General features: G+C 39.9%; 2 protein-coding genes across 6 annotated transcripts in view; both read left to right on the forward strand.

Annotated features, from left to right (window-relative positions):
* Positions 1 to 21,021, forward strand: part of ap2a1 (adaptor related protein complex 2 subunit alpha 1) — a 31,542-nt gene extending 10,521 nt beyond the window's left edge. Inside the window, exons 3-22 of one of the 3 annotated variants that reach the window (XM_079623266.1) lie at positions 5,332 to 5,525; positions 7,448 to 7,577; positions 7,728 to 7,829; positions 8,753 to 9,012; positions 9,798 to 9,966; positions 10,077 to 10,214; positions 10,291 to 10,473; positions 10,595 to 10,692; positions 10,866 to 11,097; positions 11,182 to 11,364; positions 13,662 to 13,795; positions 14,171 to 14,233; positions 14,637 to 14,708; positions 16,484 to 16,566; positions 16,798 to 16,886; positions 17,034 to 17,158; positions 17,241 to 17,357; positions 17,451 to 17,520; positions 18,386 to 18,520; positions 19,062 to 21,021. In XM_079623266.1, coding sequence (XP_079479392.1) covers positions 5,332 to 5,525; positions 7,448 to 7,577; positions 7,728 to 7,829; positions 8,753 to 9,012; positions 9,798 to 9,966; positions 10,077 to 10,214; positions 10,291 to 10,473; positions 10,595 to 10,692; positions 10,866 to 11,097; positions 11,182 to 11,364; positions 13,662 to 13,795; positions 14,171 to 14,233; positions 14,637 to 14,708; positions 16,484 to 16,566; positions 16,798 to 16,886; positions 17,034 to 17,158; positions 17,241 to 17,357; positions 17,451 to 17,520; positions 18,386 to 18,520; positions 19,062 to 19,139 — 2,655 coding nt within the window. In that variant the 3' untranslated portion in view covers positions 19,140 to 21,021. The remainder of the gene's footprint in view (positions 1 to 5,331; positions 5,526 to 7,447; positions 7,578 to 7,727; positions 7,830 to 8,752; positions 9,013 to 9,797; positions 9,967 to 10,076; positions 10,215 to 10,290; positions 10,474 to 10,594; positions 10,693 to 10,865; positions 11,098 to 11,181; positions 11,365 to 13,661; positions 13,796 to 14,170; positions 14,234 to 14,636; positions 14,709 to 16,483; positions 16,567 to 16,797; positions 16,887 to 17,033; positions 17,159 to 17,240; positions 17,358 to 17,450; positions 17,521 to 18,385; positions 18,521 to 19,061) is intronic. The other 2 variants (XM_079623267.1, XM_079623268.1) reach the window with 2 other exon arrangements.
* A 124-nt stretch (positions 21,022 to 21,145) lies between these two features.
* On the forward strand, positions 21,146 to 25,230 carry LOC307004199 (uncharacterized protein). 3 transcript variants are annotated; one of them, XM_079623297.1, is made up of 6 exons: positions 21,146 to 21,421; positions 22,314 to 22,552; positions 22,756 to 22,886; positions 23,054 to 23,305; positions 23,451 to 23,574; positions 23,751 to 25,230. In XM_079623297.1, exons 4-6 carry the CDS (start codon positions 23,296 to 23,298, stop codon positions 24,793 to 24,795), a joined length of 1,179 nt encoding a protein of 392 aa, XP_079479423.1. In that variant the 5' UTR covers positions 21,146 to 21,421; positions 22,314 to 22,552; positions 22,756 to 22,886; positions 23,054 to 23,295; the 3' UTR covers positions 24,796 to 25,230. The 3 variants fall into 3 exon arrangements, with proteins under 3 accessions (XP_079479423.1, XP_079479422.1, XP_079479424.1); XM_079623296.1 differs by lacking the exon at positions 21,146 to 21,421 and having other exon boundaries at positions 22,205 to 22,552; positions 23,054 to 23,213; XM_079623298.1 differs by lacking the exon at positions 21,146 to 21,421 and having other exon boundaries at positions 22,275 to 22,552.
* The last annotated feature ends 708 nt before the right edge of the window (positions 25,231 to 25,938 follow it).

Genomic DNA, 25,938 nt, shown 5'->3' on the forward strand with positions numbered 1-25,938 from the left:
TGTTTTAGCTTACCTGAAGTGCATCCAAGATGTAGGTGTCTTTGTCTCCACAGTAGTTTCAATTTTGATATTTTTAGGTCAAACCGTTGTTGTCTGTCAGTCATATAATGGAGGTCTATGGGTACAGACTCCAAGAGCATGCACAGAGACGTCCAAATTAAACAATTCCCCATCGTTAGTGCACATTGATGGCCTAAGACACGAAACGAGCGGTTTGTGTGAGAAAACGAACAGTATTTATATAGTTTTAATCTATTTCAAGCAACCACGTCCTTGTGATCTGTTTACTTAGTCTGCGCAAGCGCCGTAGGGCGCTGGAATGCTCCGGAAGTGCTCTCAGTTCTTGATCTGTATATTCTGGTTCAAATAAATTAGGGATGTTAACCGATGACCGTTTGACCGATGGTTGACCGTATCAACGTTAACCGATCAAAGTTTTCGGCAGTCGGTTAAAAAAAAAAAAAAAAGTGATCTCTAAATTAGTCTATTATAGACAGTGGACTAAACGCTACTACAGTTAGCATCTCATTCCAATATCTTTTTGTGTGAAGTGAACAAATCCCTCTCACTCAATCTTTCATAACTCGCCCGTTTGTACTTAATAAACCAATAAAAACATTCAGCGCGAGGTCACAGCGTTTGGGATCGCGCGCTCACAAGGTTTGCAGAAAGTAAAGGCTACAACACACTCGAGGTTAGAGCCAGGGCAGACGACAGGAGGATGCGTGCAGAAAATAGTAGTGTGTGGGACCATTTCACCAAACAGAATGACACAGATGTAAGTTGCAACTTGTGTGATACAGCGCTTAAATATGAAAATACATTACATCTACATTTCAGTGGTAACAGATAAGGTGATGATGATCATCATCATCTTTCTTTATTATTGTTAGCACTACCTCAAACTAAAGCGGCGTCTCTTCGGTTCGGAGCTGTCATTTTCTGAAATGAGCAATGTTTTAAATGAGCTTCTAATGCTAGACAAACGCCTTTATTTTCAACGCGATCACCTTGTACCCAAACCATTTCGAAACTAAGGAGCCATTTGTCCGCCGATTACATACAAGCTCCTCGGCGCCGCGTTTGCGGGACTCATGTTTCACGCTGTTGGGGAAGGGCGGCGCCGGCGCCGTGTGTGTGTGTGTGTGTGTGTGAGAGAGCGGGAGGCAGAGCGGTGGAGAGATGCGACAGAGTTGTGAAATTGCAGGCGCGGCTCGAAATGGCTGTTATTTCAAATAGCGTAGCATATTTTAAACTAATCGGTTAACCAGTTTCAACCGGCTAATGAGGCTCGGTGGTCGGTCAAGAATTTTATTAGTTTTCGCCATCCCTAAAATAAATACGGTTGTGAAAAAAATTCAATGTTGTCTGTTGATGTCTCAAAATCGTCTTCCATTGCGATTTCTTTTCCGTCTAAATAACTTTAGATGTTCTCAGTGAAAGGTAATACTGCAGAAATCTCTGTGTACACAATGAGTGACGTACATGCGCGAGAGAGCACTTCCGGAGCATTCCGGCGCCCTACGGCGCTTGCGCAGACTAAGTAAACAGATCACTAGGACGTGGTTGCTTGAAATAGATTAAAACTATATAAATACTGTTCGTTTTCTCACACAAACCGCTCGTTTCGTGTCTTAGGCCATCAATGTGCACTAACGATGGGGAATTGTTTAATTTGGACGTCTCTGTGCATGCTCTTGGAGTCTGTACCCATAGACCTCCATTATATGACTGACAGACAACAACGGTTTGACCTAAAAATATCAAAATTGAAACTACTGTGGAGACAAAGACACCTACATCTTGGATGCACTTCAGGTAAGCTAAAACATATCAAAATTTAATTTCAAAGTGAACTATCCCTTTAAGTTTATTGTCAATAATAATGGCAGGTTTGCGTAAAGAACACATCTTCAGCACAGCGACTCATTTAAACGCCTCTGATTGGCCGATGCGTTCAACAGACATGTCTGTGATTGGCTACAATGCTCAATGCTGCAAAAGCACGTTGCAAGTACCTTTTAATGCAAAGGGGAAAATATAAATAAAACTGTAATATGCACTTTTCATGATTAGGTAATCGCGGCAGCTGTAATCTTATTCACATTCTGATTAATTGTTTTGCTCTATGAGAACAAAATAACAGGTATCAAAATATTCTGTGCTTTACTAAAAACATTCGGGGCTTAAGCCCCCTTAGCCCAGCCCTAGCGCCGTGGCATTTAATGGTCAAAATATGAATGAATATTCTAATATTAATAAACAAATGAACTTCGAATATTATTTTTGGGCAAAAGTCAAAGCCCTAGTATTAAGGTGTTGTGAAATGTTTTTGTTTGCTTTTTTTATTTGTTGGAATTGCGCCATTGTTGACTGAGTGTGTGCAAGCATGTATGTTTGTGGTAAGTTATTGCACACTTTACTGCTGCTCACAGGCAGATTAATTGCAGTGTTTGGGCAGAGAAGTGGCCAAAGGTATAAGTAAATAATGCAAAATATGACAACAGGACATAGTAGCTTATCTTAGGTGACATTGGTGTAGTTTTGACCCTTCACACAGAGAAACCCAGAACATGCAGACTTCTTCATTGCAGATATTTTAATAGCCGTCTTTTTGCTGTTGAATATTCAGTCACTTGTCAATATCACGCAACTTTTGATTTATTCATCTGAATTTTGCTAAATTCTGTGACATTCCACATTAAACAGTAAATTCCATGACTGAATTACACAATTCCGTTCGGGTTTTACATAAATTATAGGGACATAGATATAAAGTTGTGTGTATGCCTGCTTAACATTTTGTAAATGTGTTTTTGTAAGGGGAACTGATTTTTTTTTCTTGTCATTCAGGATATTATTGTAGGGTACACAAAGTGCAGTAGTGTCTGAATTGATTAATTAATCCTGGTTTTCATATGCCATTCACAATGCATCATCTGGTTAATTAGCCAACATATGCGGTTTCAAACACTGCATACATGAACGTATAGGCTAATCATTTTGTTATGTTATCTTACACTCAGAAAGAATTGAGTTCAGCACCATGGCAAGATGTCATTAATGGACCTTAGCAGAGGCAAACTGTTTTCAGTGTTTTCTTTTAATGAGACATACTCTCATATGTCTGCATAGAGACTGAGACGTGCAAGTCAACTGATATGCAGAATATTGACTACACTGTCAGAACAAACAGATCCAGTGTGCAGTGTGAACAGCCTGTGCCGTATTACTACCAATATACACTTTTCAACAAGGGTTTGTTAAATTGATCAAAGGTTACAGTAAAGACAATAATATTGCAAAAGATTTCTGTTTCAAAGAAATGCTGTCCTTTTGAAGTTTCAAGTTATCAAAGTATCCTAAATCACTGTCTACAGAAATATTAAGCAGCTCAACTGTTTTCAACGTTTATAATATTAAGAAATGTTTCTTGAGCAGCAAATCAGCATATTAGACTGATTTCTGATGTCATGTGACACAGAAACACTGGAGTAATGATGCTTAATTTCTGTGATATCAAAGCTAAAATTTAATTACATTTTAAAATATATTAATATAGAAAACAGTTATATTAAATTGTAATCATATTTTACATTATTGCTGTTTTTGCTGAATTTTCGATCAAACAAATGCGGCCTTGGTGAGCATAACTTATCAAAAAAAATCTTACTGCCCCCAAACTTTTGAATGATAGTGTAGAAAATGTATCTGAAATTTGAAAGTGATGACTCAAGAATACAGTTTTACTCTTGTGGAAGGGGCCTTCTCTTAATTTGAACATTTGGATCGGTCTGATGCATGTGGCCATATCTAGTGAGAGTGGGCAACAGATGTGGTTTTTTATCTTGTCAGAGAAGCTTAGTGGCACTCCATGCCATGTAAACCTACCATGATGTCTAATTATCTCCTGCTGATCAAACACCCACTCAGCCACTCAGCTCTCTGTAGGGTAACTGACAGAAGTAGGGCACAATCTGAGCATGTTTCGGTACAAAAAAGGACTACATAACTGAGGGCCATTCGGAGTCAGCTTATCTTTTTCCTTGAAAAGGAAATGCATTGAATAACATTTACAATGCAAACTAGACAACAACATGTGTTGTCACTAAACACCACATGGCCATAGCATTTGTTCTTGGATAATACTGTACATGGCAAAATGAATTATATTTACACAGGGCTAATGAATTCTAAAGGGGTTGCAGAAGACGCTGTATCTTTTTCTTCCTGTTGCACTTTTATACGCTTCCGTGAACTAGAAACAAGATATATACAACAAAAGGCATATCTTGTTAGCCTTTTGTAAAGGTCCCTTTCACTGCAAGATATTATATGTGGTGATGTAATCTCGTTTTGACTTACTCCTACCATATGGGTCAAATATTTTCAAGACACATTTCCCATGAGATAAACCCCAAAAAAATCTTCACTCAAAGTATTAGTGGAGGATACTAATATCTTTGTATAGAAGTCAAACAGGTTCACTACAACGTCTTAGTTACCTATGATTCTTGAAATGAGAATTATAAGCATAAGCACATTAAAATGTTTTCCAAACCTGATTTAGGTCATCAAATTGCCTGCTGTATTTAGTGTCTCAAACTAAACAAGGAGTCACAGCCTCCAGCCAACAGTTTCAACGCGTCCATTAGCTGGAACATTCCACTGCTCTTCTGATGTTAAATTCAGCTAATGTGTTTTAGATGATGAAGATTTATTTATTTTTTAAACAATTACAATAACATCAATAAACAAAAAAACTAACAAAAAAGTGCTTAGTTATATAACAATGAAATTAAAGTAATATAATATGAATAGTGTGTGTGAGTACACACACACACACACAATCAGGCTATATATATCTTCATCTTCCACACATAAGGAAAAACACCCAAAGTATTCCTGAAAGAGACAGTTTTGTAAGTAAAGATAAACTGAATGGAGCAAATGATTGAACTTTGCAAGCTGATTGTTGTAGAATTTAAATCAGTTGATACTGATCATCTTGCAAGAAACTCCTTCAAACCTTCAGATTTTAAAAGCACGTTCGACATCACGATGCAGCTAGAATGGAGAAGAGCTTCAGCCCTTGCAGCAGTGAGGGAGACACATTAGTTCAGCGGGGGGGAAAATCTCTCTCTCGTGGTTCAGTGCTTATCCACCAAGCTCACAGGGCTGCTGCTCTGAGTCTGTTTGAAGATGACCGTTCTTCACTGACGCGGTTTTCATTTCAGCTTTACCGTACACTCATTTGCCCTCAGTCAGAGTGTGTGCGCAGTATAATTGTCAGCTTCTTTTTGTAATTTCGTCTTTTTTTTTGTTCTCCAGGGATATCTGTTCATCTCTGTGCTGGTAAACAGTAACAGTGAACTGATCAGACTGATTAACAATGCCATCAAGAACGACCTGTCAAGCCGAAACCCCACCTTCATGTGTCTGGCTCTGCACTGCATCGCCAACGTGGGCAGCCGAGAGATGGCCGAGGCCTTCGCTGGAGAGATTCCGCGCATCCTTGTGGCTGGGTGAGCAACTTGGTTTTGGTGCAGGTAGAGCTGCACGATTCATCATTAAAAGATTTTGATCTTAATTCAAACACCTCTGCAGTCTTATTCTTAAATGTCAGCGATTCATCTGTCTATTAAACATTTGAAAAGTACGATCATAGACGAACATTCAAATCTGCGTTGGCACTGCCGCTGACCCAGACAGAACAGTTGTCATGTATAGGGATGAAACGGCTTCACAAACAGTCTTGTCAACCACACAGTATTGCTATTTCTGTGTTACAAATGTTCTTATTATCACAGAAGTACTGGGATAAAAGTTTATAGTTTGGATAAACACTGATGTCTACGGTAGCGATCAAAATAGTTAACCTTTTGAAATTGGGCACTTCAAATAAAGATTGTATCAATTACATTGTTAGGCCAGTAGGTGGCGACAAGTGACTGTTAAATGTATTTGTCAAGGTTTCGTTCATTCAAGAGATTCGTTCAAAAACACTAACCCCCAATTTCCACCAGATGCGTTACGGCTGCGTTACGGCTCGCGCACGGCGGCGGAGTCAATCGGTTTCCGTTAAAGTCAATGTGTGTATTTCCACTGAATGCAGAACAGCTGCGTTCCGACTCCGGCGATCCACAGCCCTCCGGAGCTGATACGCAGAGCTTCTATTTTTGCCGGATGCTGGAGAGCTCCGCAGCACTACAGGGCAGAGTGCGCAGGACAGGAAGTCGAGCAAAAAACAGAACAAACCAAACCAAAATAAAATATCCGTTTAATTTTCAAAATAAAATACACCGTTATCATGGCGGATCATATTTGGCGGAAAATATGATGATCATTGCGGAAAACTGTTCCTGGTTTGGTGGTTCTGTTTATTGAAACTACATATCGCGCGATCACACGTGAATTAGCGAGATCTCGTTGGTCCTCGGTCGCAGCCGTTCTGCAACAAATCCGGACCTGGTGGGTATTGACGGACGACGGAACACGGAGCTGTCACGCAGCTGAGCCGTTCCGCAGCCGTTACGCATCTGGTGGAAATTGGGGGTGATTCATCCAGTAATGAGACAAGTGAAGTGTTTATGAGCAAGTCATTGGATCACTCTTTCAAAATGATTTTTATTAATAATAAAAAACATAATTCAAATGATAATTATTATTTTTGGTTGTCTATTCAGAATTGTAGGATAATCATTATCTCCATTTTAAACACAAAAATTGTGATTCTCAATTTATCTAGAATCGTGCAGCTTTGACATGAGTGCAAAAATTAGGGATTCAGGTTGAGAGTTTCAAAGTAAAGGAACTAAAGAAGGAACTAAATTGTGTAAGGGGAGAATGGGATTAATAAAACAGGAAGTGTGTGTTTGGTGTCACTTTCTTGTTTTCTTGAGTTCAGTATTAGATATTTTGATTATGATTTATCCATTTCTGTCTGTAGAGTACAATTACGGTACTGCTGGCCATTTTGTTTAAAGGCCATTTCAGAAATCTTCACAGCAGTAGAACTTACCTACACCAAAATTCCCATTTTATTCCCATCTATATACTGAAGGTTTTTACAGTGGGGATTGCTCTTATAACCTCTTATTCATTTGTTTATACAAAACTTTATGAATAAATTTATGGTAAAAAATGATTATTTTTCTGGCTGTTGACAGTATTTTATGATTTAACAAGAGATCCTGCAAAAACATTCAAGTTTAATATTAATAAAATGAAACTAATTTTAAACCTGGCTTAATCTGATGTTCACATATCTGTTCTGGAAATGTATGTAAATTATGCATATTTCATTAGATAATCAGCTGGGGAAAGTATGGTGATATCGGTGTTAATTTTTACCCTATTCACATATAGTGTCTTGCTCCTAAGCGTTTTAATTTCAGTAGGTGAATGCTGCTGTAGATGGCTAATGTAGTTCCTATCCTAATGACAGAGATACGATGGACAGTGTGAAGCAGTCAGCCGCTCTGTGTTTGCTCCGCCTGTATAAGACCTCGCCAGACCTGGTGCTCATGGGAGAATGGACCTCTAGAGTGGTGCACCTGCTCAATGACCAGCACATGGTAAGCCTGACACACAGGGAGCACAACCTCATGATGTTCATACACATGCCCGTTTATATTGAAAATGTACACATTTATAGATCAGCATGTTTCTTTGTGGTTAATGTGCTTTTAAGGACTTTTCAGTTTTCTGATGTTCTTCTCTTTTAGGGTGTGGTCACTGCTGCGATCTCCCTGATCACATGTCTCAGCCAGAAGAACCCTGACGAGTTCAAGACCTGTGTGTCACTTGCTGTGTCACGTCTCAGCAGGGTGAGGGTTTGTGTGTGCATGCATTAAACTTTTCAAAAACATTACAAAAATCTTTCCAACCCCAAACTTTTGTAGTGTGTATATATAACTTAAATGTAAAAAGGGTTTAAAATTGTTAGGTTAGCATTACTTTATTATGGATTACTTCAAGTAAATTAGGCCATCGTAGACAAAATCTCCATTAAGCAAACCTTTTTGTCAGCTGAAGATCTGAGTCTTTTAGAAAAGATGTTTAGTCTGCTGAACAATCAGTATGTTGTTAAACAACAGTACAATCAATTGAACACACTGTACTTCTATCCCTCACAGCCTTGTTTTCATCCCTGTCAAAAATGAAATATGGTGTGATCCTCCTGACTCTATTGCAGTGATAGGCAACTTCGGTCCTGGAGGGTCACTGTCCTGCAGAGTTTAGCTTCAGCTCTGATAACAACTCATCTGCCTGTGTCTATCTAGTAATCCTGAAAACATTGATTGCCTTGTTCAGGTGTGCTTAATTAGGGTTGGAGCTAAACTCTGCAGGACAGTGGCCCTCCAGGACCGAAGTTGCCTATCCCTGGTCTATTGTATCCACAATTAAACAGCCATTTTTGTTAAACCATCAGAATATTTTTTTTTAAATAAACAGAACTTACCAAAAATTGAAGGTTAAAATGTTACATTCAAATATTGATTAAAAAAAATAATTATATATGTAAAATTTTCTGTCAGCTTGCAACATAAAAAAAAAAAAGTCTGCTCAGCAAAAGTCTGTTTTTGGTTGATTCTGCCAGCTTTTCATGGTTGTGTTGTGCAGCAAATTGCCAGTTCCACTGACTAGTTTTATTTGCGATGTTTTACCACTGAAAAATATGGAAAAACTTAATTCTTTGCAACATCAGATTTATGTTATCTTGTGTTTGATTGTCTTTTTCCATTCTTAGATTGTGTCCTCAGCGTCCACTGACCTGCAGGACTACACCTACTACTTTGTTCCTGCTCCGTGGCTGTCCTGCAAGCTGCTGCGACTGCTGCAGTGCTACCCACCGCCTGAAGATGGTGCTGTGAAGGGACGACTGGTGGAGTGTCTGGAGACCATCCTCAACAAAGCCCAAGAGCCACCCAAATCCAAGAAGGTTCAGCACTCCAATGCCAAGAATGCCATCCTATTCGAAGCCATCTCTCTCATCATCCACTATGACAGGTGCACATTGTCTCCATTGTATCTGTACAATTTTTATTGTATCTCCATTGATACACCAAACCCACGATTCGGTTCGTATCACGATTTTTGACCCACGATTCGATACAAACCTCGATTCTATATAACATTTGAAAAACCTACAGGTAAATATTTGTAAGTCTTCATTTTCTTCATTTTCTTTTGTTTGCCTACTCCAGTTCTTGTTAAAACTCACTAGATTATGTTTATTCTGTGCATTTTGGGAACTTATTGTGTGAAATCATAATTTCGTCCATCATAAGCGTGCTTTCACTTTAATTGAGCGTGAGCAGCGCAGCAAAAATAGACTCGGCGCCGAAACCCGCGCTTCACTTCTGCTAACGCGATGCTCCTGCTTGACGCTCACGCGCTGCTCCTCCCGGTGTGAATGCACTCATTGATTAACATGCACGCTGAAAAAAAAAAACGCGCTGCTCACACGCCGCTAATGCTTGCGATGTGAAACGGCCGTTACAGGTAAAATTAAAGAATTTATCCATCTAGTTCTGTGGTGTAGGTCTATGTATTTTATAATGTTAACTTCAAATAATAGTAATTTAAAGATGTGGTAGCATTGGATCTGGACGGGAAGTATAACTCTGGGAGTTGGAAGGGGTGTGTCGCGATCTGTCTTCTCACACTGCGACACAGGTTCGTGGATCTGAGTGTCGCGATTACGGTTTCATATCGCATATCGTTACAGCAGTTAGTATTTAGCATTTCATCGTTGTACTTAAACTCTATTCATGGCCCTTGTTTCTCCACAGCGAGCCGAATCTTCTTGTTCGGGCCTGTAACCAGCTGGGGCAGTTCTTGCAGCACAGAGAGACCAATCTGCGCTACTTGGCCCTGGAGAGCATGTGCACCCTTGCCAGCTCTGAGTTTTCCCATGAGGCAGTTAAAACGCATATAGAGACAGTCATCAACGCCCTGAAGGTAAGTGGATAGATTCTGCAGTCTTAAGAAACTAAAAATGCTCATTTAAATGACAGATTTTTATTATTATTCATGAACACACCATTTAATTCTATTTATCTTGCTGGCAGACTGAGAGGGATGTCAGTGTGCGTCAGAGAGCTGCTGACCTCCTCTATGCCATGTGCGATCGCAGTAATGCCAAGCAGATTGTCGCCGAGATGCTGAGTTACCTGGAGACAGCAGACTACTCCATCAGAGAGGAAATGGTGTGTGACTCTTCATCTCTACCGTATCTCTTCAGTCGTAGGTCATTGTTAAAATGAGTGACTGTTGTGTCTGTAGGTACTGAAGGTTGCCATCCTGGCAGAGAAATATGCAGTAGACTACTCCTGGTATGTGGACACCATTCTGAACCTAATCCGCATTGCTGGGGATTACGTCAGTGAGGAAGTGTGGTACCGCGTCATCCAGATCGTCATCAACCGTGACGATGTGCAGGGATATGCAGCCAAGACAGTCTTTGAGGTAAATGACACCAGATGTTTACTTGTCCAAAGATCCAGAAAATTGGTTCCCACCATCATTGCGATACTTCATGCAACACTTTTTTTTCTGCTCTCTTTTTGTTGTCTTTTAATTTCCACAGGCTTTGCAGGCTCCAGCTTGTCATGAGAACATGGTGAAGGTTGGAGGCTACATCCTGGGGGAGTTTGGTAACCTTATTGCTGGTGATCCTCGTTCCAGGTGAGTTCTTTTACCACTCATAGCAATGTTTTCTAACTTTGCACTTTGGTGTTTTAGATGTGTTTTATTGTTGTATTGATGATGTTCTCTTGTTCTTTTTCGTCTCTCTTTTTCTTTCCATCAAATTGCACTATGCTTCCACTCATCTCACCTCTATCCTTCCATTTCACTAGTCCTCTGGTTCAGTTTAACCTGCTCCACTCTAAGTTTCACCTGTGTTCAGTCCCCACGCGTGCCCTGCTGCTTTCTGCCTATATTAAGTTCATTAATCTGTTCCCGGAGACAAAGAGCACCATTCAGGAAGTGCTGCGCTCTGACAGCCAGATCAGGAACAGTGATGTCGAGCTGCAGCAGAGAGCTGTGGAGTATCTCAAACTGTCCTCCATTGCCAGCACTGATGTCCTGGTGAGATCACATCCTTTTGTGCACATTTTGTTGATATGTTTGACACCGTTTATTTGTTTGCATAATTTGTTTGTAACTGCGTAGGCCACAGTGCTTGAGGAGATGCCTCCATTCCCAGAGAGAGAGTCGTCCATCCTGGCCAAGCTGAAAAAGAAGAAAGGACCAGGAGCCGTGTCTGTGAATGAACTAGAGGAGGGAAAGAGAGAGGGAGAACTCAATGGAGGAGGGGAGAGAGGAGACAACTCCGGCATATCTGCATCTAATGCTGTGAGGGACACAAACACACATGGATGATGTTGCTTGAGATGTGTATATATATATTAGGTCTGTCCAAAATTAACGCGTTAACGTATGCAAGTAATTATATATATATAGAATTATAGCTAAAATGCCAGTTTTGTCGAGTATCCTCGTAAGCACAGTCTTAAATGGGTTGAATGAAGTCTTAAATAAACAGAGTTGTGAGAAAATGGGATGCATGTCAGATCTGCGTCATGTGCGTTCAGGTCTTACAGTGACAGAACTTACTGCTGTGTCATTAATGTTAATCAAAGAACAAAAGAAAGAGTAAATCCCTCACTTTTCTTCACTGAATAACTTTTAGCCTTAATTTAATTAATAATTTATGCAGACTGAAGTGTTTGATCACTTTATTCAATTTCTGTTTAAATCCTACCAAAAAATCTTATAGTACTGATTTCATGGGCCAAAAATAATAAATTTTTGTGAATTTAAAAAATCTGAACCGGTCTGACTGTGCCAATAGAATTAATTGATGTATATATATTAGGGGTGGAGCCGAACCCGAATACGGTATTCGGAAAGTCACAAATAACGTGTTTTTTAACTGCGTGAGTGATGGATGCGCTTTTTTGGGCTTTAAAATCTCAGGTACTATTCACTCCCATTATACAGCTTGGAAGAGCCAGGGTATTTTTTTAATATAACTCCCAATTCACCTTTGGCTAAGCCCCGCCCCCCTTAGTTACTGTTGCTACCTCCGACAACTTCATCTGGGCTCTGGTTTGGTATCAACATGGCTTATGCTGTGACGGCTCTTCCTGCTGAAATTTTATCAAACTTTTATAAAGCAGCAAATAAAGTGTCCGATAGAAGTAGGCAAAAGTGTCTGCAGTATGCGTTTGAAGGCTTTATTCAAGACATACGGTGAAACGCAAGCAGCAACAAGGCATCCAAATAGAGGCAAACGCATAACGGTCACAGTCAAAAAATGAACCACCGAATATCCTAATCGAGACGGAGGCTGTGACTAACAATATCAGGAGAAACACTGTTCATACAAAGCTAGGTAGGTCTCTATTCACTTCTGTAATCGTTATTATTTACAAAGCAAACGGACTACGCGAGTATAAAGTTGTATTTATTAGCAGCGTGTGCTAGCGTATCAACAATTAGGGCAGAGAACCGAAATCATAACCTAAACAGCATAAAACTGTCTAACTAGTATAACTTAACTTCACACACAGTAAGGTTTAAAGGTAAATGTATCTTAGAGCAAAGGTGAGCTTGTTGATCCTTGAGGGGTTTCGCTGACTGAGGACGTCCACACAGTTTAATCCAAAGACGACACTTGTCAGTATTTAACTTCGGTTTTGGGAAGGGGAAAAAACGGACACCCCCTCCAACCTCTCTGGGAAACGCGTATCTGTGTTACAAATGCCCCAGGGACAACGCTTAACCATATTTTTTATAAAACGACGACGTAATAGCCTGCCGAGACCAAAAATATGAGCCTCCTGCGTTAAAGTCAATGGAGCGCTGTGAAAAAGTGTCGGAGCCTCTGTGGGAGCTCGTTCTTGGCTGCGCTGTGATTGGTCAATCTACATTCTAGGGCGTGGCTTAGCCAAAGGCGAATTGTGTTTGGCTGAACGAAACAATACACCTAGGATGGCTTGAGGATGAGTACATCATGGGAGAATTAAACATTTCGGGTGAACTAACCCTTTAAGACAGGAAAAGTATATTAAGTATAAGTAAGACTGATATTAAAAGTGATGTCACATTTAGTTTTGTTTTTACATGCTTTATAGGGTCAGATCTTTCTGTAATAGCTAATATAATAGACCGGTAATATAAATTACTGCCCACCAAAATGTAGTCCAGACATTACTCAAAAGCAAAGCACAATGTACAGGTCTGTTTTTGATTATCTTGCTACTTAGCATCTCAAAACGAAATGTTTTTGCCAGTTTCATTAAGTGCTCATTTATCAACCAAGTTCCTTATGAACATGATTTTGTTTATAGTCACACTGGTGCATCAGATAAGAGCTGTCAATTTTTAGACCGCTCTTACCACTTTTGTGGGCAATATACATCAGATGGTCAGTGCACGTACTGTAAGGCAGTCTGTGGGCTGAGGCTGAAACTAATATGCGGCAGACTTCAGCCGCTGCACATGTTTACGTTGTTACAGGGAAGTGAGTCAGCTAATAGAGCAATTCCTGAGAAAACACCCACCCACTGCACACACCCTGATTCAAACACTTAAGCATCTCCTTATAAAACCGATATCCAATGTAATGAACGCTCTTTTTCTTTCAGTCTACTCCGTCCCCATCTGCCGATCTGCTGGGGCTCCGCACGGTACCCCCGGTTTCCGCCGCCGCTCCCAGCGCAGGCAGCTTATTGGTTGATGTTTTCTCAGAGGCTGGTGTCAATGATGATGGCTTCCTGAGGTAAATAAGAATCCGGTTCATTAGCATCCTGTTTTCAGTCCACTGTGCATTTATTTCTTTAATTGACTGAAGTGAAGTACACTAATATTTTAACATGTTCAGAGCTTGCATATACGTCTGTCAGGCTTTCTGCTCTTCTGTCGTTTCACTTTCTATCGCTTGTTCTTCTGGTCTTCCTCTTTGTGTGTTGTGTAATCTTGTGTCCTTTATCTTGCTGTGTATGTGACTGTCTTTCTCTTCTCTTTGCACTTTTTTTCTCTTTCTCTTTCCCTCCCTTTTCCATCTCCCTCATTTTGGTGTGTGTGCGCCCATGTTTGTGTGTATGCGTGAACGTGTGTGCGTCTCACGTCCTTGCTTTTCATTGGACGATGGCAGAGATATGGAACCCCCTACTGAAAGCTCTGACTCCCTATTGGCCGAGGGTTCTGGTGACTCGGAGTAAGGGCCCAGTGGTTGACCATAGTGTCAATATGTTACAGCAAAACTTACTGACAGTCACATATAAACACCTTAATTGTTTGGTTATTTATAGATGTTGTTGTGTAAATGTGTTCTTTTCTGTTTGTGTCTGTGGAGTATTTTTGTAATATGAATTGCTAACATTTTATTTGCCACAGATGTAATGCCTGTACTAACCTCTGCCTTTTCTCTTTCTCTCCCCTTTCTTGCTTCCTACTTTGGCTTCTCTCTACACTTCTCGTTTTACCGGCTCACCACTTTCTAACATCCTTGATCTGTTTTAACCATCTGTGCCTTTTCACACTTAACACTTCTCACCCCTCTCTTCATCTCCTGGGGCCGCTCTCTGTTCTCTCTCCATTCTTGGCTTTCGGTCTCTCAGCTCTGCTCCCCCTTCTGCGGTCTCTGAAGATCCTGCTCCTCCTCTGCCTGAGTCAAACGAACTGCTCAACAAGTAAGAGCTCACTCGCCTACTTCACTGCCTCCATTCAGTCACCCGACCATCTCAGACACAACCATCACCAGAAGCCACTTTCATATTATACCTCCTCTTTTTCTCCTTGGTTGTTGTTTGGTTTTGTATGTTACTGTTAATCTTAGGCATGTAGTGTAGAAGCTGTTTGGCAGTATTTTTTTATTTATTGCGAATATAAACATTTTTATTAGTATTAAATATACATTGCTGTTCATATGTTTGAGTTCATTTAGTGTGTTTTGAAAGAAGTGAATACTTGTTCATCAAGGATGCATTAAATTGATCAAAAGTGACAGTAAAGACAGCAAATCAGTGTATTAAGATTTCTGAATGATCATGTGACAGTGAAGACGTGTAATGATGCTGAAAATTCAGCTTTGATATCTCAGGAATAAATTATTTTTTAAGATGTATTCGAATCATTTCACACTATCGCTTCTTGATCAAATAAATGCAGCCTTGGTAGCCATAAAATATTTCTTTCAGACCCCAAACTTTAAAAAGGTAGTGTCTATGGAAAAAAAACCAACAGCAGTAATTTTTTAATGTTGCGAAAAGCCTTCTTGTATTCCGTGCTGCAGAATTAGACCTATAATCTATGTATCATGACAGTTAATTATAGTGACAATTATAAATGTAAACTTGATTAAATCAAGTAGTTATTATTCAGTAAGTCTGCACTCAATCAAAATCTCTAACCCATGAAACCAATAACATGTGTCTGCTTGCTCATTGTAGACATTTCTGCTTAAAGGGTTAGTTAACCCAAAAATGAAAACTGTCATCATTTACTCACCCTCAAGTAGTTTCAGACCTGTATTAATTTCTTTAAGTCAAATTTCCCAACAGTTGATGGGTCCCATTGACTTCCGTAGTAGGAAAAGTACTGTGGAAGCCAATGGGGCCCATCAACTGTTTGGCTCAAAATATCTTCTTTTGTGTTCGGCAGATGAAATAAATTCATACAGGTTTGGAAGAACATGAGGGTGAGTAAAATGATGACAGAATTTTCAGTTTTGGGTGAACTATCCCTTTAAGGCATGTGTATAGATGTACACCAATATAAGAATCCGTTTGTGCTACTTTTATTTATAGGCATAGTAGAGTGTTGGCAGGAAATCTTGTTAGATGGGCTTGTCTGGCCCCTATAAGCTTCATGGCTATGTGTCACAGCATGTGCTCGAACTACTAGTTCACAGCTCCCATTCTTATGCTTATTATTTTATCAGATGAAAGAGACCATGGCACTACATAGTCAACCACATTTGGTAGCTCTGATAATTGCCCAGCCACTCTTTTTGGCTTAGCTTTGATTGACTGTCTCTTGATTCTTGGGTCTCCCTTTCAACATCCACTCCTCTCAGTGTCTTATGCTGCATTCACGTGCTCTTCGGATGGTCCTATTCCTATTCAGGAAGTCATTCTTCCGGTGTTGATGTGCTTGGCTTGACTTCCCTGTTAGTGAACACTTGCTAAATTTCTAACTTATCCAAGTCACTTAGCATGAACAGAAGCTAATTGCATCTTACTAACACTTTGTGATGACCTGTTTTACTGATCATAACAAAATAACATTAAAGATCAAATAAAAAAATTGGGAGTGAGTTTAAGGTGAATTTTCCCAGCTCATGCTTTTGATCATTCTTCCAACACGTGAACCCACCATTTAAAAAAAACAGCACCATTGCTAGCTGTCCCTGTGAGCTTTTCTGCCTCACAAACACTCTTATCTCACACTTATCTCTTGCCCTCAGGTTTGTGTGCAAGAACAATGGAGTTCTGTTTGAGAATCAGCTGCTACAGATCGGCATAAAGTCTGAATATCGGCAGAACCTGGGTGAGTCACAACATCTGCAAAATTTGAATTGCATCATCTGGAGTATATGTCAGCTGACTTCTGAACTGTCATCAAGTTTATTGTATTTTAACCTCTGTTTGTGGTTTCAATGTACACATTTTTGCTGTTCTGGCTCATTTTTATTCTATTGTGTTAGCAGTATAAAAACCTGTTACCATGTTAATATTTGACTTGGTATTCAAATTGCGTGTATGTTGCCTCACCTCACAGGGCGGATGTATCTGTTCTATGGCAATAAGACGTCAGTGCAGTTTGTAACCTTCACGACCACAGTCACCTGCCCAGGAGAGCTACAATCTCATATCCTTCACATACATACATGCAAACACATATTCATTTCTCCTTATTCACCATGTGATAAAGTGAGCTTTTTTTTTGTCATGGCGATTATCTGAGGATGCTAGTTTGTCGTTTGTTGATTCGTTGCAATACCTTGACTGATCCCACAGCTCAATGTTCAGACTAAAATAGTGGAGCCTCTCATAGAAGGAGGTGCTCAGGTGCAGCAGGTCATTAACATCGAGTGTCTGACTGACTTCCTTGATGCACCGCTCCTCAACATCAAGTTCAGGTGACAAATGCAAGCATTTCAATGGTTTCGATGGAAAATCAACATGCACTCTGAGGTTTACAAAGCTTTCATGCTGTCTCAGGTATGGCGGAGCTCTCCAGAACCTCACACTCAAGCTGCCCGTTACCATAAACAAGTTCTTCCAGCCCACAGAGATGGCATCACATGACTTCTTTCAGCGCTGGAAACAGCTCAGCCAGTAAGTGTTTGTGTGTACACAGGACAGATTACTGTTTACATGAATCACAAACTGTTCTCTAAATAAGAAACTTGCTAAATTCTCCCCTCACAGACCTCAGCAAGAAGCACAGAAGATCTTCAAGGCTAACCATGCCATGGACACCGAAGTGCTCAAAGCTAAGGTGAGTTGACACCGCCTTACATGTCAACTTACATGACTGTGTTTGTAATGCCATACTAGCCTACTGCGTACTCTACGGTATATACTGTACACCACACAAAAGTGGGCGTTTTCAAATAGTAGTCTGCAGAATTGCCACATTACCCTATTTTTTTGCATGGTTAATTCAGTGTCCATTTATCAGTTGTCTCAGATTAAAAATGCAAAACAATAATTTATTTCTGAGTTTGTGTGAAAATGTTAACTTCAATTCAATGAAATAATGATTCAAGAAAAAGATTACAAATATATTAATTTAGGTATGTATTTTATTTAGGTAATTTATTTATGTATTGTGGGATACAGTTCCGTGTTATCTGCTCTGTATGCTACATATTTTGGGATATGTGGTCAAGTATCTGGTTATTCTATGCATACAACATATTTGCACATTTTGCATACTATATACACAGCAATATTAGTTTTTCATGACATGATTATCATGGCCAAAAGAAACTGTATTAACTGTACAAAAATAACTTACTGTTGATCGGCACTTCACGCTGACATCACAAAAACTCACATCGGAAAACTAACTTTTTCCGGGTGCGGGTAGAGTGCATTGCTTTCGTCCGTGATCTCCAACATGAGTTTGTGCTGCAGTAGTATATACACATCATGTTTTATAACATGGCAAGTTGCATCCAGTGTTAGGGTGCAATACCACCACTTACTATGTTGCAAAGTAAGATTATTTACTGTATTAATGTATGTGTGGTATTAACATTGATATTTATTTTTTTATTATCGTCAATACTGGTATATTGCGATAGTCCTGCAGACAAGAGTTCACTTACTTTTATTCCCTTCTCCCTTACATTTCGTAGTTACTGGGATTGGGCATGGCTCTCTTGGAGAACGTGGATCCAAACCCAGAAAACTTTGTGTGTGCCGGAGTGATCCAAACCAAGGCCCAGCAAGTGGGTTCTCTGCTAAGACTCGAGCCCAACGCACAAGCCCAGGTATGAAAAGACATTTGTTTTATGCAAATATATTTATCCATATTACACAAACAAAAGGAAAAGGGGGGGGAAAAAAACAAAATGCCACAAGCATCAAGTGTCTTGACAGTCCCTCCCTGCTGCTATGGAGCACAGGTTTCTTTCCAAGTCAGTTTTATTGCATCTTACTGTTGTCTGTGTGTCTCTGTGCCTGCTGATGCAACTCAAGTCTGGGGAGCAGGTAACACATTCATCCTGCCACTCCTCTCAACCCAAAAACCTCCCATCCTCCCTCCCTCCCTCTCTTGTGATTTCACTCCATGTCTGGTAGTAAAACCCAGTTCATTTGGCGTGACAGCAGCGTCCTTCTCTTTGTATATGTGGAGTTTCCTTTGTCCATAGTGCAAGTTTACATTTAGTCTATGTATCAACAATATGGATCAGACACGCATTCGGAAAGCGGAATGAGCGTCTTATCTGCACTATTGATGTTTCTTTCTCAATTGTTTGTGTGTTTGCATTTACATTTGGTGTAATGCTCTTTATTCTCTCTCTGTCTCAGATGTACCGGTTGACTCTGCGCAGCAGTAAGGACACTGTCTCCCAGCGTCTTTGTGAGCTGCTGGCGGAACAGTTCTAGAAAGCCAGCCGAGACTATCACCATCTAGAACCGACACGCAGACCAGACCAGACCAGCGTTCCACCTGAAAGGCCCCAGAATAAAGATTCTACAAAAAGCATTCATGCATAAGGGAAAAAGTAGCTGTCAGCCTCTGGCAGCCATATTACTGTCCTTCTGATAATGATTATTATTACTGTTATTATCATCAGCGCTGCCCTTCTTGTTTTTATCGGTGTTTACCTGTGCGTGAGCAATGGAACGAAAGAAGTGTGTGTGTTTTTTTCGTACATGTGTGAAAGAGTCATGATGATAGTTCCGTTCTCCGTCCTGCCTGTTCAACGATCAACTCCTGTGCTTGTGTTGACAGCTTGTGTGTGTGTGTGTGTATGTTGTGGGTTAAGGGGGAGGGAGAAAAGTAAAGCAAAAAGATGGAAGTGGAGCAAGTCTTCCCTCTCTCCTGTTTTATCCACAAAGTTTCAACCGCAAAAACTGCACATTAGCTGTTTCTTTGGAACATTCCCTGTAAGACTATTAGCAGGAAAACAAAAAACAAAAAAAAACAATCTCAATACACTAACGTAATGGCACTTCTCTAAAAGAGGCCAGAATCACTAACCCTCATCGCTTTATCTCTCGCTTTCTTCCTGAAATCAGATTCAGAGCTATTGGTGTACATGGAGAAATAAAATAAAAAAGATTCCACATGCATTTACAGTTTATTGCATCGTACACGCGTTCCTTCCGACATAGAAATGGCCAGTGCACTTTAAGAGGCTTTGAGAGGAAAGGCTTTTATAGTCCCGACCCTTTTTTCCTGTCCTATGTATTCAGTACTCTTCCTGACCCCCATTATCTGACAATGTTTATTGAAAAAAAAAATCTCTATATATAAATATATATATATATATAAACCATGTAAATGATTACCCTTCATGGTTGCATTTGTATGTCTCTTTCTTGTTTTTGATAGTGGTGTATTGTCGGTGTGTTTGTATGCTTTCTTGAATGGTCTAATGTTTTTTTGCTTTTGTTTTGGACATTCCATTCTGTACTACGAGTGAATGGGCATACCGTTTCAGGTTAGTTGTACAGTGTTAAACGAGCTGGGGAGGAACTAGATTCAGAAAGAGGAAGTGAAGCAGAGAAAAGGTCAGGTCCGCCAGTGTGTGTTTCTGCACGTGAAGAGTGCTACTGCTGTGGACCTTTATGTACATGTTGTCTTTTTTTTTTGTAATATCGTTAAAAAAACACATCTGGGAGACATTGACATCTTCATTCTTCCAGCACAGTTGTTGACTGAAATGAATAGTAGATAGTGGTTACCTCGTTACTAAATCTTTACACACACACGCACTATTAACTTTGAGTAGTAACTGACCACAGCTGGAGACCCATATTTTCTTTTGCAGAGCTAAAACCTGGGAAAGCACTTAGTTTGTGAAAAGTCATCGCATACACACAGTTGTACACACATTCTTAGGCCTAGAGGATGGGGGCTTAAGGGGAGCACTGGACCAAAGCAGCTGCCAACTGTCAAATCACGTACAGGGATCATAACGATTTTGGTCAGCATCATTTGGTGAGTGTGGTGTTAATCTGTGTGATTCTTGTGTAAAAATATAATGGAATTTATGCGACATTGTCACGTTAGTTCAGCTGGGGAGGGAGGGGGGTCACGGTCACGCTTCTCTCGATGCAGTACTGGGGACATCGTCATTGTAGTTGATTAGAGTCACAGTCATGGTGTGTGTGTGTGTTTCTGTGTGTGCGCGTGTCTATGCAGTATCCGCTAGCTAATGCAGCCCCGGTGTATCGCTGTTCAACCTGTCAGATACCTGTGTTAGATTAAATTTACTCTGTACTGAATAATGTGAAAGTAAAATTATGCCATATACTCGAACCAGGTGTTTTCTTTGTGTGTGTGTGTGTATGTGTTAGGGATGGGCTCAGAGATTAGGAGGGCTGACTGCTGAATCTCTCACATGCACAAAGCAAAAAATAGTATCTCTCAGCACATCATGGAATAGGCCTGACTCCAGCTCTAAGATGTTTGGTGGCCCATAACAGAGGTTTAAAAATGTAACGTAATAGTATTATAATATAATGGCTAGTCTATAGAATAAAATCATTATAATTATTTTCAACCTGAAAGCATAATGGTAAAAATTTAAACTTTGGTTAACTTGTTTTTATTTTCTAACTTCATATTTATACTTTTCCATTCTTTGAGGTCGGAAATTAGATTAATAACAACTATTTTCTTCTATCTTCAGGTTTATGCATCTAACAACCCTTTAATGGTGGGTAGAAAAACAAGATGCTGTCAAATTTATAGAAAATATTTTATACAAAAGTGTTGTTTCACTGTATAATTCATATGTTTGGACCTGAAATAAGACCCAAAGCCATAAGACTCAGGGTGGGCCTGCACATTTAGTTTAAAAGATGATGCATCTGTCCAGTATATTATGCAAGATTTTAAAGACAATGTAATACCATCCCATTATTGTAAATTAATTTGCCTGGTTAAATGGAAAATGCTCTAAACGGCTGTTTAGTAGTCCAGTGTGGTATAGCATGAATACAGTTGAATAAATTCACATTCATTTAATTTTAAGTGTGTTACAGTTTAATGTTTTTTTTTTTTTTTGTAGTTGTAGCTCAAGAAATAAAATTAATTGTGGTATAATATGATAAAAACACATGACGTAATTCATTTATGTTTGATGTAGGTTGCAGTGCACTACGTGAGGTTGTTTAAAATAGTATAAATATTATATCAATAGATAAATGTGGACTAGTGAACTAAGCGTTCTGAATTATACATTTTGTTTACCAGAGAAATACTGCTCGCATGGGACGTTGCACACGAGTCCGCTTACAAAATCATCTAAAACGCCTAGAAGGATATAAAAGAGTCTCATTTGACTGATTACATGCACTCGATTTCCAAATGAAAGCGACGTGTTTCTGTCTGAAAGGCTACAGGGAGTAAAACACGATTCATCACAATAAAAATGCCGAGGTCTTCAGGGCAAATTGATGATGGCGATCAAATAGAGCTAGAGCGTGCACGCGCGCGCGTCAAAGAGCAAGCCTGGGCGCCGATTGGCTGAAAATGACATCATATAGAATTGTACTATTCTTAGCTTCGGGAACGGGATGACCTCATCTTTTTCCTCCCTCGCGCAGGTATAGACATACAACAACAAATAATGTGAGAAGCGCAGACCGAACGGAGAGGAGCACGGGAGCACAACTACCGAGAAGAGAAATCAAGGAACTGTTTATAATCGCGCAAGTATATGATCTGCTGATCATATACTTCACGCGTTTGTGCTATTTACAACGTTCATCCACCAGCTTCGTTGGACTTTTCCAACCTTTTTGGACTTCCTGCGCATTCTGCTGATCTATAACTGACTGGACTGGTGAGTATCAGCGTTTAGTTTATTCTAAACATGTGTAACTTGTCAATTAGCATTGTTATCATTGCATTTAATCATTGTTAAATGCAATTTATCAAAACTTTAAATCTTTTTTTAGGCATACTTGGCCTGCTTTTAGGATTCTGACTGTCTGTTTAGTGCGTCATACAACAAATAGTTATTTTTTGTGTATTTTTTCTCCATAGGTTTTCAGGTTAAACATTTTTTTTTTTTAAATTAAGAGATGGTGTACTACAGGGACAGTCAGTCCGAGCGGCCGCCGTTGTCCCGTATTCTGCCGCATCTCTACCTTGGTGCAGAGACTGACGTAACCCAGGTATATTTACAGTCCTCTAATGATTTATCAGTATTACTAGCTGTTAAAGAGTATCCTCCTAAAAACCATCTTTAACTTATATTTGCTTCATTTAACAATATTTGTCCTCGTCCTAACATTTAAGTTAGCCTACTTTCTCATCTTTCACCCGCTGTTCGTCTCCACAGGATGGTTTGTCCGACCGAGGCATCTCGTACGTACTAAGTGTGAGCCGATGTTGCCCACAGCCTTCATTTCTACCCCAGTCCCAGTACCTCCGTATCCCAATAGACGACTCTCTGCGGGATGACCTGCTTCCTTGGATCCCTCAGGCGTTGCGCTTCATTGGTGAGGGAATCGGAATCCCACTCCTTACATCAGCCTGATTTTGCATCCCAACTGCATTACATCATTAGCTACTAGCATCGATATGGAAATAGGTTTGTTTGTCTGTGTAAAAAAAGAAAAGAATATGAGGCTAATTTGAAACAGATCATTAGGCTATTTTATGCATCAGTCCCCTGCTGGAAAACGCTGGGTGCATGCAATATACGTTTTAATATATCGTATCATGTTATGTTGCAGATGGGGCCATGTCACTTGGCTGCTCTGTCTTGGTTCACTGTGCTGCAGGAATCTCTCGATCTCCAGCACTTGCTGTGGCATACGTCATGTATAGCCTGAAAATGGATCTGGATCATGCATACAGGTAATGCACATTGTTTTACTGCTACTTCTGTCATTGTCTATATATAAGAAGTGACATTTTGCACATAAAAAGAGTCAGAGGTATGAATCTGGTGATGAAATTGAGAACGATATATAATTTTTTAATGAATGCAGATTATTCAAACGAGTAAAGTATCTATCTCATTATTCCTTTAGGTTTGTGAAAGAACGCAGACCTACAATTTCACCAAATTTTAACTTCCTGGGGCAGCTGCAGCTCTTCCAGGGAACGCTTTCTTTGAAGAATAATAACACAAACCTTCACGCTCAGCAGTCAGTCAAACCTTTGGATAACTGCCTGCAGCCCACCAATGAAAAAAACAACAGCAGTTCTACAGTGGCACTGTTAACTAACTTAAACCGTCAGAACAGCATTGACAACAACTGCATTATTGATGGATGTACTGAGGATTCCAAAGCAAACGTGCACTGTGAGAACAAGAACAACCAAATGGAAAATATTCAGAGCAGAGGCCAACGCAATGAGGTGATGAATCCAGAGTTTACCTTATCTCTTTCAGACAAGCTCGGAGCGCTCACTCTCCGCACAAATCCCGTAGAGATACAAATCCCAGTAAACATTACATCTCAGACACAGCAGGATTCACCAAAGTCCTACCTACCTAAGCCTACTTACCTTCCATCTCTAGCGGAGAAACGCAAAAGCCTTACTCTTTCCCTTACGCCAGTGGGTGCAGTTCCTCAGACTCACCAGAAGGGGTCATCAGCCAACAGCTGTGATCTGAGGAAGAGCCGTGCAGTTGACCAGACGGGGGCGTTAGAGGACTTGGGAAGAGCCGATATGGAGCCGTCAGCATCAGAAACCAGAACAGATCCAAAAGAGGCAAACCGGTTGATCAACAAGGATGCGTCAGCTAGACACAGCTGCTCAAGATCACAAAGAAGAAAGAATAAATTAAACCGCAGAGTAAACGAGGAGCAACAAAAAACAAACCAAGTGAACCAGTCAAGCACACAAGCACACAGGCAGATCCAGGGACCATGTGAGATCAAAACCTCCTCACAGGAGGTTACCAGTGGTGTAGAAGCAGTGGAGGGTATGGATGGAGACAACAGCCCCTTGTCTCCAGTCAGTCTAACGGTTAACAAAATACTAGACTGGGGAGAACGCATGCTGCTTGGGGTCCTACTCGGCCCACGTATTAAAGTGGGACAGGCTGCTTTGCCGTACAGATGTTGAGGAGGGACTGGTTGTATGAACTGCGCTACTACTTAAAGATGAAGTGTAAACGAGGACTTTTCAGAGAGGCATAGCTAAGGAACTGTGTTTATTATGCACCTCCCCATTGAGCAGAAGGAACTTGAATGAAGACAGCGACATGGGTGAAAAGCATATGTATGAGTGTGTGTGAATTCACTTATTTATTTGATGAAATTGCATGTTCCTCTAAGAGTGTTTGACAGACTCAAGTCATCTGATGGACAGGTGAGATGTATAAATGACCGAATGTCTGGAAAAACACTTGTGATTTGGTCTGTTATAATGCGCAGCCTGTCTGTGACTTTATTTATTAAAAAACACTGATAATTGACATTTATAAATGGGTATTTTGCAGGTGGAATTTTAACACTATAGCTTGTATTGAAAAAGTGTTCATTAAAGACAATTATTTTATCTCTCTGTCTCTTTCATTTTAGCAACTATTTTAGTGAATTTTATGATAAAATGTTATTAAAAGACAAAATCTAGCAATAAAAGAGGTAAGATCCACTACATCATGTCTGTGAAGAGCCAGTTGATCATTTGGGCTATAGACCTGTGCCAAGTTAAGAAAAAAAATAGTAGGCCTAATTATAATATCCTTACAGTTATACCGAAGGGTTTTCTAAAGTTGAGGGATTTGTTGCATCAGGCTACTAAAATTTAGTCTCCTTACTTGGGTTTAGTCACAATGAAGAGAAGCACCATTTCCCCATACATGTTGGGAAGGCAGACAGTAGGCCTAACTGGTGGGTGTCTCCAAAAAGATTTTCACTATTCCCTGTTTGTCACATTCTTGGAGGTTTTTGTTTAATATATACAAGCCAAAAAATGATTCAGCATCCACACTGATATTGCCAAGAAATTACACAGTCATAGGCCTACTATAAGAACAAAGGCAAACAGAATCAACGTGTTACATTAAATAAATAAATATAAGATACAAAATATTCCATCTCGACAAACATAAAGTTTAAATCAGACTAATTTTAAATCAGCCTCATGACCACAAGATATTTCTATAGATTATTAGGCTACTCCTGTTTTTAACTCTTGCGCTTATTTATAATCATTCGAGCTGAATAAAAAACGGACAATGGATGCAGAATTAATGCTCTGTGT

The sequence above is a fragment of the Phoxinus phoxinus genome, assembly GCF_949152265.1.
Source record: "Phoxinus phoxinus genome assembly, chromosome: 1".
In the NCBI taxonomy this organism is placed as follows: Eukaryota; Metazoa; Chordata; class Actinopteri; order Cypriniformes; family Leuciscidae; genus Phoxinus; species Phoxinus phoxinus.